General features: G+C 37.6%; 1 protein-coding gene across 2 annotated transcripts in view; it reads right to left on the bottom strand.

Moving 5' to 3' along the window:
• Window positions 1-1,209: 1,209 nt before the first annotated feature.
• Window positions 1,210-14,745, bottom strand: part of LOC144659638 (uncharacterized) — a 37,486-nt gene continuing 23,950 nt past the window's right edge. Inside the window, exons 1-2 of one of the 2 annotated variants that reach the window (XM_078520121.1) lie at window positions 5,162-5,301; window positions 1,210-2,585 (exon numbers count right to left, since the gene is read on the bottom strand). In XM_078520121.1, the coding sequence (XP_078376247.1) occupies window positions 1,544-2,584 (1,041 nt within the window). In that variant the 5' untranslated portion in view covers window position 2,585; window positions 5,162-5,301 and the 3' untranslated portion in view covers window positions 1,210-1,543. Of the gene's footprint in view, window positions 2,586-5,161; window positions 5,302-14,745 lie in introns of those variants that run through there. The other variant, XM_078520122.1, reaches the window with a different exon arrangement.

Below are 14,745 nucleotides of genomic sequence, written 5' to 3'. Positions count from 1 at the left end.
TGACCATAGACAGCCGCTTATATTTGAAACCTACACGGATCTTTTCAAATCTTCGTTCCGGTGCAAGGCACGGTTCCAATCTCTCGGTTTTGACATCCTAATAATATTTACGGATTGAGATGAAATTGATGGCGTCATTTTTTCAAAGTTTGATGTCATAATTGCACGTCACTGACATAACGATAAAGATTTTGAAATGTATTTAGGTCCAGTAATACGGGCAATATTTTCTTTTTACTCGCCTTGCAACATTGTTGCATTGCATACACAACATCATTCACTGTTCCTTTTTCAAAATTAAACAAGTGGTTGTGCCATCGTGAAAAGAATAGAACCACCCACATTGCACACCTTTCGGACGCGAAACGAAAATCTGTCCGTTTGCAGTCATGGCAAAGTGTGGAGGTAACTTGCTTAAGTTTTAACAGAACATTCTTAGCAACAATTGTAACACATTTTATCCGTCACAGTCGTAGAGAATGCACAGGTTGTTTGTCAGCTGTTTATCAATCGTTTACATGATTTCTTGTTTAAGAGCTAAGAATGTTCAGGATCTAAGATTGGGGAGCAAGGGTGACGCAGTGGTGAGAGCGCTCGCCTCCCTCCAATGTGGCCCGGATTCGATTCCGGCCCGGTACCATATGTGGGTTGAGTTTGTTGTTGGTTCTCGTCCTTGCTCCGAGGGTTTTTCTCCGGGTTCTCCGGTTTTCACCCTCTCTCAACAAAAACCAACACTTTCAAATTCCAATTCGATCTGGAATCAGTGGGATCAAGAAGGACCACTTAGTGGAAGATTCCTCCGAGAATTCCCATCCCATTAGATGGGTGGGGGTGGGGCAGTCCCACTGAACCTCAAAAAGGAGAAGCCACGAGCCAAGCGGCCCATACTGCCGGAGTTTATCCCGGTTTCCGTAGCATTAAGCGGCTAGGAATATTACTACTCCTCCCTGAATGGGATGCTAGTCCATTGCAGGGTTCCCCCCCCCCCCCCCCCCCCAGCATTATGTCGCCGGTACCCATTTATACACCTGGGTGGAGAGAGGCACTATGAGAGTTAAGTGTCTTGCCCAAGAACACAACACAAGTGACCCCGGCCGGGGCTCGAACTCGGACTTCTCGATCCGGAGTCCGGCGCACTAACCATTAGGCCACGACGCCTCCCATACTGAACCACAAAATATCAGTCTAAAACACCAGAGGATACAAGAGCACTTTACAAGTCGTCGTTTATTTGCTCTTTATTGAAATCTGTACAATTTAGGCAGACCTCTGGCCTTTCCTAGAACATAGAGCATGACTACTTTCTAGACTTGAGCTACTTGAAAATGAGATAATACAATTATGTAAATCAAAAGCCGTGTTCCAGTCATGACTGCTGGCAATTACAATAGCTCTTGATCTTGATTTAATTTTTAACACAACCTTGATTTGATTAATATCTTAACTACATCATTCTTCTCTGAAGGAAACAAAATCCTAAAGTTCGTTTTATATTAATTGTTATCCGTGATCCTTTTTTATTTTTTTCCTTTTGCATGAGTTATCATTTTTTGTCGAGAATAATTTCATGTTGGTCTTCATTTTCGTCTGAACTCTCCACTCTGGGCATTTCCCGTCCCCAAAGCCCGGGCGCTCTAGGGGGTCCGTTTTCAATTTCTCGTCCCCAAAGTCCGGGCGCTCTAGGAGGCCCGTTTTCGATTTCCCGTCCCCAAAGCCCGGGCGCTCTAGGGGGCCTGTTTTCAATTTCCCGTCCCCAAAGCCCGGGCGCTTTAGGGAGTCCGTTTTCAATTTCCCGTCCCCAAAGCCCGGGCGCTTTAGGGAGTCCGTTTTCAATTTCTCTTCCCCAAAGTCCGGGCGCTCTCGGGGATACGTTTTCAATTCCTCGTCCCCAAAGTCCAGGAGCTCTAGGGGGTGCGTTTTCAATTCCTCGTCCCCAAAGTCCGGGCGCTCTAGGGGGTGTGTTTTCAATTCCTCGTCCCCAAAGTCCGGGCGCTCTAGGGGGTCCGTTTTCAATTCCTCTTCCCCAAAGTCCAGGCGCTCTAGGGGGTGTGTTTTCAATTCCTCGTCCCCAAAGTCCGGGCGCTCTAGGGGGTGTGTTTTCAATTCCTCGTCCCCAAAGTCCGGGCGCTCTAGGGGGTCTGTTTTCAATTCCTCGTCCCCAAAGTCCGGGCGCTCTAGGGGGGCGTTTATCGATCTCTCTTTCCCAGAGCCCTGGTGCTCTAGCGTCCACATCTTGTTCTTCATCCTCCGATTCTTCGATGTTCACTTGACGAGAATGTAACTTGTCGTCGTTTGTTTGTGCCAGATCTTCAGATTCGATGGATCGTCCCCAGATCCCTGGCATGTCGTCCTGTCTTTTATTGCCGTTTGATACTAGAATGCGACGTACGAGGTCGTCTTCTGCACTTTCTGCGTCTTCGTCGGCATTTTCCAAGCTTTCAGTTGTTGTCTCGACTTCTCGTTTGTCTTGCGTTTTGAGGAAATGGCCAGTAGCGCCGTCTTCATCAGTGTTTTCAAAGTGTCGAGCGTTACACGACGACAAGAGAACCAACAGCAAAAGGAGCGTGGCTTTAAGAGCAGACATTCTGTGACAAATACATAAAGTACAAAGGGTGTTAGTTACATAATTTGAAACGTAGGTGAATGCAATTTAAAAAACGGGGAAAATGGCGTGGCGTTTGGTAACTTAAGACTAAACTTTGGCACCACAATAAATGTATCTTAATCTCTTTTGGCTTAAATATTGTTGAACTTGTAAGTTTCACACCATTATATATTGCATTCTTGCCATTCAGTATGTAAAGGAAACGTAGAGATGGTTCAAAAAATTCTACACAAGAAGATTATAACTGATAAAATATCACTGAGATTGTGATAGATACAAAACACGTGCGAAATTTGTACAATGAATGTCTTGACAGTCAGAGAAGTCTTGTTCCCTCTGTGATTATCGTTTGCCCTGTCCTAAACTTGTAAATGGTTATCCTCCGAGTTGCCATTGCACAGTTTTATCAACCCAAGCAACGTTAACCTACCTATCGACCTACATACCAAGTTAACCAAATTATTTGATGGTTTGGGCCATTTCATTAAAATGCTTCGTTTCCCACCACCCGACGGACTAGTTTTTTGAAAAAGAATTTTGCGATCAACTGCCCACCCTCATTTTTCATTTGTTTTTTTTTTCATTCTTTAAAGAAGTTATGTTACGATATAATTGGTCATATTTCTAATGTAGAAACTTGCAGATTAAAAGAAACCTCAAAATAATAGTTTTCTAAGGCAGATAAATATCAAAGAAGTAATACTAAAACAAAAATAATCAAAGATGGTTTAGACTGAAGAAGATCACGATGGATTGCGAACGCCAACCGTTGAAAAACTGGCCAATTTTGTCAAGACGCGCAAGTTGGAGTGGATCGTTTAAGCACCCTAAGGTTACTCTGACATCCATTTCGCCATTGTAAGTCTTCAAGCATCTTTGGGAGTCACGAAGTCTCGTTATTAGATTTCAGTGGTAGGCAAGCTGATTTAAGCTACTGCACTTCCATGAATCATTTTATTACTTTTGTTTTAAAGGGACACTGTCACCAGTTTTACTTCAAAAACTCAAGACCCTTGAAGCGATAAACAAGTGATATTATTGTGATGCATGCCATCAGGAACTTTAGATCTAAACTTGAAAAAGTTAATTAGGCTGAGTTTTTCAAGTTTTGTCCTTGTCAACTGAAAAAACACCTAAAAATTATCGTCAGTGGCTCCCTTCTCCCTTCAACGACAATTTACTTTATATCTCCATCTTGATATACTAGGTGCATTTCATGTGCGAGAATACATGTTCCCCAATTTTTGTTCCTTTTTACCGAAAAGCATTAAAATCCCCGTGACAGTGTGTCTTTAAATGGTCAGGATAAAACCAGACAAAGAGAAATTCCGCTCAAAAAACTGACGATGATGGAAGATCGATTATCTTTTTTTATTTTTATCTCGCGGACCGACCCACTTTAACGAAAGAAAGTGAGTGATGGAAAACGGAAAATTTTATTAATTTTATAAAACAGCACTCAAAAATCGATAGGACCCATTTGAAAAGAAAATATAACGCGAGGCGACTGTTTTAATTCTTTTAAATTTTTTGTAATATTCCTGTTGAATAACGCAAAATGACAAATACAAATTTTGTTATTTAATAAGAGATCACATTTTTAAATTGCGAAACATTTTCTTCTTCTTTTTTTTAACCTTGAGAAGAAAACGGCGCCGCGTAAAAAGGATATCCGAAAAATATTTTCCTGTTAAGCAAGCCATTAAAGAACTTAAATATCCTTGTTTCTTACATTTCCTATTTTATTTGTCGTGACTGACTTCCTTTACCAAATGGTGGCTAAATTACAAAATTGCATTTTGGCTCGCTGATTGGGTTTTTGATGACAAGACAAATTTTTTGTTCTTCAGTTGCTTAAGTAGAATGAACTCGAAGACGACTTGCCATCTAAATTTGTCATTTACTTTTATTTTACTTAGATTGATGAAAATATTAACCCAATTATGCCATTGGTTCATTAACATTTTATGAAATTGTTTTATAAATAAACATGATCAAAATTAAAGAAAATTAACTTGCCCAGCAGGGGTTGTGACGACTTGTGTTTAAAATAAATAAATAACCCTCGTATTTTTGAGCGAAAAAAAAAACTATCGCGTGGTGTGAATTTACTTCTGTACTAGCATATAGTTTTATAGCTGCTGAAGTTTCTTCGTTCGATAAAATTTTTCACAGACGGCGGTATTACTTAAAATCCAATAATTAAATTTTACAAATTTGATAGAAATACATGACAATCACGATATATCAAAAAACAAAAACTTCATAAGATATTTTTGATTTAATCACATATTTGCCTTGTGAAAAAGTGAAAAAGCAGTTATCATTCGTTTATGTTCTCTAGCAGGGACAAATTTTAGTCATGTAAAATCTAACATGTTCCTATACGAAAAGGGGAAAAATATTAGAATGGGAGAGGAGTATTACTCATTACTCTGTAACTTTAGAGGCTCATCTACAGATTCTTCTAAAACGACTTCAGTTAAAAATTCAATATACAAATGAAGATATTAACTGGCTTGAAACATTCGACTTCCCTTAGAATGGTGTACTCACCCTGTGAAGATGTTTCTTTTTCAAGAAAGCATAAAGGAATGTTCCTGTTCACTGTGGGTTCTTTTGCGTTAGGGTTGTAAAAAAGTTTGGCAAAAAAGAGCAGCGCATTCTTATTTAATATCCCGCTTGCCACGACAAGCGGAAACGCTCCTGATATATATAAAAAAAACATAAACTGTTTTTCAATTACGCAAATAAAGCGTAGAACAAAAGATAGCAACGAGCGCACGAATGAACAAAACTTTTTCAATTACGTATTAAAAACTTTCCCTGGGGTGTTTTTCTGACGCAGTTATGGTCGGTATTATTTAATAATATTTATACATCTGAAACAGCTGGGAAGATACAAACACTTAAACCATTTAGCACAATATTATGAATCCAACAAATATGGACATTAAAATGTCAAGTAAAAACTGAATCAATATTTGCAACACTTTTACTAAAGGGCGCGTTTTATTGTACTGTCATTTGGTTTATTAAGATTTTTACGCTAGTGGGAGGTTAATAAATAATTTTCATTTTCATGGGAAGCAATTTGATTGTTTTTTTTTCTATCTCAGAAATGAATTTTTTCAGATATTTTCCCCGACATTTCCTGCCGAAAAATGGATACAAAAAAAATTACATAGAACATTTTATATAAAAGGTGAAAGGTTTCAAAAATAAATTGAATGAAGGTTTTTTCTTGCTCAAACTTTGAGGCACGTTGCACTTCTGGTAAAAAAATGAAAGTAATGATTTTATTAAAATACTCTAAAATGACGGTCCTTTTAGAGGACTCGATATAACAAATATCTGTAAGGCACGGCTTAATTACCCCGAAAACATTATAAATAACCAAATTTGTTTAAAGATTACGAAAAAATTGCTAGACACTGTCGAGGAAATACATTGTATGTTGTTTGACAAAGCCGAAGAGAAACACTTTATCCAAATTACAGTTTTATCGTAGAAGGGACGAGAAGGGTTAAAAATATCGTTAAATTTATTGCAAAATAAGTTGATTCAGATTACATAACCAGTCGGAACAGTAAAAAAAGTTGTTTCTTTGTCAACAGTGAACACATTGAATTTTAGATTGTTCTGTTCGAATGGCGAAGAGAAACGTGTTACAGTTTTTGCTAGATGACGATGATAAAATACTTTGTAAGTTATTTGCTAACGTCAGGGAAAATCCACTTTCCGGACTTCGTTTGAAAATTATATTGATTTCTCGCCCACCATCGGCAAAAGAATTTTGAAAAGAAAAAGTCGTCATCCGTTAAAGTTTCAGAAACTTCATTAGTTTAGTTCGTGCTGGTAAACACGTCTTTCTTTGTGAACGTCAATTCATATAATTTTATGAGAAATTTCAGAAACCTTTCTTCGAACAAATTGGAGTACATTTCGTGCTCTAAAGCATTTCGTATCGAGACGAAAACAAAATCCTTTTTTTCTTGATTTCTTACAATTAAGCTAGCAACATTCTTCAACTTTTTTCTTGTTATTTTTCTTTTGAACCATATGGGCTCTCAATATTGCTACATCGGGTAAGTACGCAGAACAGGTTCTGTGTAATTTAAGAGAAATCAATTGAAATAAATTTAATTTGAACTTTTAATCTAAGAAAAATTTTTAAAAGCGTACATGACAGCACTAAACTCTGGCCCCGAAGAAGACCAGCTTTGCTCAGGTTAAAATATAGGCAAGCGCGTACAAATCTTTTGCCGAAGTGCCAGCCTTGTAATTAATTCGGTTTAGTTCATACATGTTACAAGTCATATAGGGAGCATGCAACCAACAACCCATCGAATTCATTCACGACTTGAGACAGTTTTATTGGCTGATATGTTACCATAACAACGTTACACGTATTTTACAGGTTCAGGGACACTAGCATGATCTAGCGAAGAAAGTAACTTACTAAATAGAGTTGAACCTCGAGGATAGCGGCTATCATTTGTAGGAATTCGATCAGAATTGAGTATTTTGGGTTAAAGTAAAAGGTTAGACGATGCCACGTGACCTACGAGGCATTCTTTTAGTCGCGACGACTTGGTATTAGCAATTTACTTATTGCAATATACAACAAAAACCTAAAGAAATGCATATGGCTTTCTGGGGAGGCATTGGGCTTTCCTGTTGTAGTTACCAAGTTGTCTCGAGTTGTGATTCTTCCTATATCGTTCTTGAAATTAAGCGGTAAATTCACTAAAATTAAAGAATGCTTTATTGGCTGAAAAGATGCATTAAGCTGGTCCTCTCAAGAAATATTTTTAAATTAAATTAAACAGAATATTTTGATACTGTAAAAGCAGGAAGCCTCTTCGAGTTTCTAGACTTTACATTATCCAAAAATAGTTCAACCTAGATATATTTTTAGATCTCATGTAGGTAATTTACTTCCGGAAATTCATAAATTACTCTGTGGGGAATTACATGTACAAAAAGATGAATGCAGTGCTATTTTAACCTTAAAAATTAATTAAGATAATTAGTAAACATCCACAGAAAGGCAACGGCTAAGAAAATTCAAGATGAAAAGTGACCGATCGATGTGCAGCACAGAATTACTAACTAGAATTGAATTGATAAAAACCTTTGATAAAAATTGACAAAAAACGTAGAAAGGTTAACTTACAACAGCTAGGAATCGAGGTCTTTGCTTATAAATACTGTTCCCTTATTACAGTTTCAATCTTTTTTTATTTTGAATTTTATTTATGGCTGATATTCCGATATAAATATATTGCCTTAGCTATGGGCGGTCGAAATTCAAGTTCCACGCATGTAGTGGCCATTGGATAATTTGTTTTGCTCTCGAAATTTTTATACTCTCTGATTGTACTCCCCACCTAATATTCACACCCTGACCACACTAACTAAAAAAGTAAAACGTTGACATTCGATAGAAAGCATATTACACATTGAAATGGCATACCTTGAATTGATCGATTGGTAAAATGTTTCCTTTCGTAGGATTTGAAGAGAATGGCATTAGCTCCGGAGTAATCCATTTTTTTATTCTTTTAAAAGGTGAATACCTTAGGCGCCACATATAAGATATCCTGACTGCATCATTACACAACAAGACTAAACAAAATTAATCAGTTGCTTAAAGCAAATCAGTGATAATCTACCTGTGCGATACGATTTGTTGTTGACTAGGCATGCTATCAAGGCCATAGAAACCTACCGTGGAACAGCGTTTTTAATATTGCCTGTGTAGCTATGTAATCTATAGAATTACATAGCTACACAGGCAACATGATTTGTTATAGACTCGGCAAGCTGTCCCCGGTAGATACCTGCTTGTGCATGAACAATATCCCAATATGATTTGTTATTGACTCTCGGGATGCTGCCATACACAGAACCAGCAATACCAATGTGCAGTGTGCGGATAATCGATTGTGCATTTACGTCTGGAAAGGGGGGGGGGGGGAATTATTATACTCAGCATGGCAAATGGGGCTATACAAAGCATGATATTTTGCTTAAACATTAATAATCTTGTTTTGCTCTAGCTCTATGCTTTGATACGTCTTGGGTAGCCCATATTAGTCGTGCAGTATATGTTTGTTCACTTAAGATTACTAATTTTTTTCCTTTGGACATCAAGAAAAAATCGAATTAAAGCCAATTAATCTACTGTGGCCATCAAATACTGCCTTATCTCTGTCCAAGCTATTTGCGAACGGTATACATAACTCATAAAATATTCCGAGTTATTTGTGGCTTATTAATGGTTTTATATCAATAAATATTTAGTAAATGTAGTTGTATGCCGCACATTTCAGCCGAAACTTGAGAATATATTTTACAAAATCAGGCTCGACACTTATTTGAAACTCGGTTTAATACGAAGCTGAACGATTGAAATAAACAAAATAACTGGTCTTCTAGTTCCTCTTATACTGGCGAAAAAACGAATTCTTTCAGAGAATTCGGAAACACATTTTTAATCGCTAATTTCTTTAAATCATAAGATTTTAGAGTTTACCCTCGGTAGGCTCCATGCCCAGCACTACTACATGTACTACTATGGTTGTACATACAGCTAGCAACGTGCTGTTAAAAAATGACTTTTTTGAAAATCTTATCCGAGCATGATTAGAATACGTCTAAACTCGCTAACTGCAAGAAAGTTCGAGAACATGGATGCAGAGGAAAATATTCCAGGCATATATGTAAGTAAAACAATCAATTAAAGAGCAGCTGATCCGGAAGAAAACAATGTACTAGTCAAAGACTAATTTAAATAAAAGCCAACCTTAGAATCAAAAGATGTATACTTACTTTTTTATAAAAATTGATTTGGACTTGACTCAGCAATAACAATTCTCTAGGCCGTTTGGAAACTTTCACGTTGTACAAAAAAGTTAGTGCTAACTCAATGGCAAAAACCAAACTCGAAAGCCCACACCTACTCGAAGGGAAGTCAAAAAATGCAAGAGGATCATTACAAAACGCGACTGAACGGATACAAATAACTTTTGCATCGGGCCGACACTTAAAAAATCGCCACAAGGTTGGTTTGAGATTCTAAACAGAGATATTCCATTTGTTTTTCTGCCGCTTGAAGCTTGATTTATGTAACAGTAAGACAATCAAATGTCTTGAAATCAATTAAAATTCTTCAAGGCGTCGGAAATTAATCAAATTTAATTTGAGTTTGTGCTCGTTGCGGCGGATGTTTCTAAAAGGTAGAAACTTTACTACGCCGTATAAAACCTATTTTCTTTTTCTATTAGAGACAACGCAAATTGGAAATAATTCCTATAAGCCAAATATAAGAAACGGTTTTCCCCGATATCTGTGATGCAGTTGTACCACATTTTCAAAGTATTCTTACCGATATTTACTTCATAGAAGTCGTACACACGTAAAGGAAATAAAAACCGTTATCAGTTTGAGTGAAAAAATATAATATACTTTCAATTTACAAAGTATCTGACTATAATTCCTCAATAATTATATATATCGGCAGTAACAGCAAATAATAAAAGAGAAATAGATAGAAGAAACGGTTAACAATTTTTTTAGAGAAATGTTATTATGTTAAGACGGTTTGCGACCGATTACGGGCGCTACACTAATTCGACAAACGAGTCGGCGAAAGCAAACCGCGCCTCTTACAAAATGATGAATTATCTCAGTTTCCGGCGACAGTTTTTTCCAAAGTGTCACCCTTTAGATCTATAAGGATTCCATTAGACCAAGGTGGGGTTGTTCAAGAGCTGATAAATGTTAGTCCCGGAGACGTAAAGTTAAGCTGCGTTGTTTATAAACTGAAAATTTTAGGTTACACTGACTTTGAGCTAGTCAAAGCAAACAGTGAAGGCCAGAGAAGTAACAGACACCATGGCTCTCCTGGCTACGTTGCGTTTTTAGCTACACGACATGTTCAAAATATATCCGCCTTTATCGCTCATACAGGCTTAGCTAGGCTTTCCCGCGCGTGACACATTGTCGCGCGTGGTGCTTGTCTTGCTTCGAGTTCCAATAAAAAAAAACCCTATCTGATTGATTCATTTTATTGCCTTCTTCTGCTGTGATTGGTCAAACGCCTGAAACGTGCATTTCCGCCCGCCACCCTGAACACCCAGATGTGATTTCATTTGGTGTTGCAATGGTTATAAAGCAGCTTTATAAACTAAATTTTTCAGGTTTGCATGAAACTTGCAAAGCTGAACAATATAGTTGGCATGTCAATGGAAAACTGGCAAGCGCGCGCGTGGTATAACACAATCGACGATGAGAGAATCCAATTAAAACTCATGTCTTTGTAACAGATCATTGCTTATTTCTGATTTTTACTTCAATAGTCATGAAAATGAATTCAGTTAAATATTCCAACCGCCAATAATAAAACAAATATAAAACAAAAGGTAAAATTTGGATGTCAGCAGGCGCTATCAACTAGAAGCAGTCCCTCTATTTCTTAATTTATATCATCGACCAAGAATTAAAAGAATAATTATCGAGAGGAAAACTCACTTTCTATTCCCTACTCGTTCGACAGTGATGATTAAGGAGGTGGACGCGTAGTTTACAGTACATGTATCAAAGCACAACTTAAATCCGTTACAGGAACGTCGAACATTAGAACTGTGATTAACAGAAATGCGAGCAGGCACAGTTTTTTGTGAGCGCAAAAAATTGGCGAAGGTGTAAAACTAAAAACATCTTTGCTCCTACTGCCGTAGAGTACAAGCAACAGAAACAATACCTTATAAACTCCTTATCTTTGTTTAATACCAACTGACCTGCCTTTAAACTACAGAACTCATTAACGGCCGTTTAACATAGAAATATTGGTTTTGTTTCCCTGCATGCTATGCCAAGCAAGAGTACTTAACGATTATCACGCAGATATTTACGGCTTGACGCGCGAGCAACAATAATGAGAACATAAAACGACCACTTAAATTGATGTGAAATGCTTAGTACGGGATTTAACACCGGAAAAATAACTAATAGCGTTAAAGGTTAAAGGAAGTTGTAAAAGATCACAATTAACTTCTACATAAATCATGATCTGAAAGACCCTTAATCTAACATTGTGCTTTGTTCGCGTTTTCGATCAGTGAGTAAGAAAGTTCAATTGTTTTAATTCAAACATAGACTTGTCTTATTATTTCAGATATATGCAGCTAAGTGTTTGAAAACAAACAGATCATGTTTGCATGAAATATTAATAAACGGCAACAAAAAATGGGGTTTTCACCTGTTAACCTTGTTATTCAAGTAATTGACCAAATCCACATATTGAAACCGATCAACTATTTCCGGCTTCTAAAATGCCGCTTAACAAACGGTGAAATACACTTTATACACTTCAGTGATAAGGATACCTAGATGAAATTTTTTTGTTTGTTTTCAAGAAAGCGGATATGAAGAAATTGTTAACAGTTTAGTATATTAATTTAACACAATCAGGCCAAGTTGAAAAACAATTCTGTGTACTATCTAGAGTATTTTTACCGAAAATAAAACTACATGCATATATCTCTAAAGAAAAGAGCTTTGTTTAGCTCTCGTTATACTTCCCGTTGTCTAAAATAAACATAAAGATAAAGCCTATTTACAGTTTTAGGATTATAAATAATTTCAAACAAAGGCTCTCTTACCAGAAGGTTTAGATAGTGAAACTTGAAGAGCAGGGCTTTCGACGGTCTGGTAGATCGTTTCTAAACAGGCATTAGTTCCGTAACAGTTTAGCTGTATTTCCAGCAGGCAGCGCGAATTAAGCGTTCTCTTCGACAGCGTCGAATTTTACGCCTGAATTGACAAGGTGTTTGCCTTCGAAAACGACTCTCTAAGCGTCCTTTGTCTGCTCAATCCACGCCACGTTCGCCAAGATGCTAATACCCTACACTTAACAAAACGCCCCAGCACTTAACAGTTTCAATTAGATAACGATGTGTTTACAGTTCTTTGTGAACGTGTTGTCAATTGAGTACCGTTTCGCTTTCTTTCGTTAAGCGCTGTTGATTGGTGAGATTAAACGAAATGTGTAGCCTTTGTGCTTGTTTCTTTTGATTTATATTCTATTTCTTTTGCCCACGCAGTCTCCTTCACTTTCAGTTTCTCAATAAATTGATTTTTTTCTTCAATCAAGGGATTCAACAGAAATTCTGAAGTCCTCCATTGTTACGACTTACTGAAAAGCTTGAAATTGTCTACTATGCCGTATATAGTCTTGATTTCTTTCTTTATTGACTCGCCGTTTCAGTTTCCTTAATTTATTTGTATGGCCTGCGAGTTGATTGCGCGGTAGAATTAAAAAAGATTTTTTATGCCTGCCTGAATGGGAACTATTAACTTAAAGTTTATAGCACGGATTATAGATCACTTGACGGATAGAAGTATCGGTAAAGAAAACAAAGAAAACGAGTGATAATGTCCGAAGTATGAACTAATTCTTTAGTTACGCAGTATTGACTTTTGAATACATTTCGAATCCCTTGAAAACTCTATAAAATTAAATTCCCAAGTCGTGTTCGATTAAGAAAGGAAAAGGCATTTTAAAATCTGAAAAAATTATATCTTTTAGAAGACGGAATGATAATCTTTCGCGACTGATCCAAGCTTTTTACACAGAAATCCCGATTTCTCGAACTCCTTAAGGCCGAAACGGAAATTGGTTCAAAAAAATCGGGACTTCGAGAAATCGGGAGTAAAATTACAGCGTAAGTAAAGCAAATCCAAGGGAATGGGGAGGTTTGAAAACTCGAAATGCTACTGTACTTATTCGACAACCTCTGGGCTAGAAGGGCCTCTTCGTCCTCTCTGTTAAAACTTTATTGGGGGTGCCGGCATGCAAATGAAAAAAACTGAAATGGATGATCGCAGGACTCTTTGAACCGATCTTAACGTTTTTATTGTTGTTTTAATTAGTGTTTTTGACCGAAATTTAAGTGTTGCTTGTCGGCCTTGTGTTAGTTTTACTTGTCTATTCGGTTCTTCGTTTACCCACACATGACTACAAAGCGTCTTTTCTACAGCTACAGCTTACTTTATTGTTAAAAAAGACCACTCTTACTAGTGTAGGCCAAGTTGTTGAAAGTACTTGAAAATATTTGCTCTTGTTATTAGACCATATGCAAGCGCTGTCTGTCTCGTCTACAAAAATTGATAATGAACGGAGCACGAAGCGGTAAAAAAGGTTTACGAAACAAAAAGACTTGACACCAAGAAATTAGATGTTCCGTTATGAATGTGCTCAGTGGATCATAGATTAAATTTTAAACCACGCAAGCAAAATCCGGATATTTGTTCAGTGGTTTTAACTAGAAGCTGCAAAATACCGCTGTGGCCACAGGCGCATACTGCTGCGACAGAGGGTCCCGATTTTCTTAACATGAAGTGGCTAGGAGTATTGCTATTCCCCCTGGATGGGATGCTAGTCCATCTGTTACCTGGAGCATTTTGTCAGGTCTCCCTAACAAACGGCCTCTACCCATTTATACTTCTGCGTGTATAGAGAGGCACTGCGAGAGTTAGTAGGGACTTTAAGATATCTGGAAAGCTGACCTCGAGGACGGTAGAATTTCGCGAGGAGGACTGGGCCGATGTCGACGTTCTTGGCGGGAACTTCCAACGTTAAGAGCCGGCGTGTGTGAACGGAGGACGGCTTCGTTAGTGGATCAATAATTCCTTAGCCCAAAACATGCGAAGAAAAACATTTGGCGCTTCTAGCCCAAAGTCTGGGACAAGAAAGCACTATTTTCATTCACAGGGTACACATTCCAAGTGAAATTTTTGTTAAAACACATGCAAGAAAGTTCATAATTTCACGCACGTGGCTGCGTCATCAGCGTTTATGCAAAGCACAGTAAATATATTCGCAACCGCAAATAGAACTTGTCTTCTTAACTTTTTATCAGTACCAAACCAAGAATACTATAAAGGACCACCTAACAAAGAAACAGTATTAAAAAATAATGAGATGTTTAAACGAAATCATACAAAAAGCACTCCCGTTCACTGGTGGACGGCAAAACTCTACTTCTCACGTCCTTGACAACAGCTGGACGGAGCTGGACGGCAATGTGCGTGGAGCGGGCATGCGCAATATAGGCTACACGTGAAAAATT

The sequence above is a fragment of the Oculina patagonica genome, chromosome 7, assembly GCF_052425735.1.
Source record: "Oculina patagonica isolate OP01 chromosome 7, crgOcupat, whole genome shotgun sequence".
NCBI lineage: Eukaryota > Metazoa > Cnidaria > Anthozoa > Scleractinia > Oculinidae > Oculina > Oculina patagonica.
Note: the sequence above shows the minus strand (reverse complement) of the source record. Positions and strands in the feature narration are given on the sequence as shown.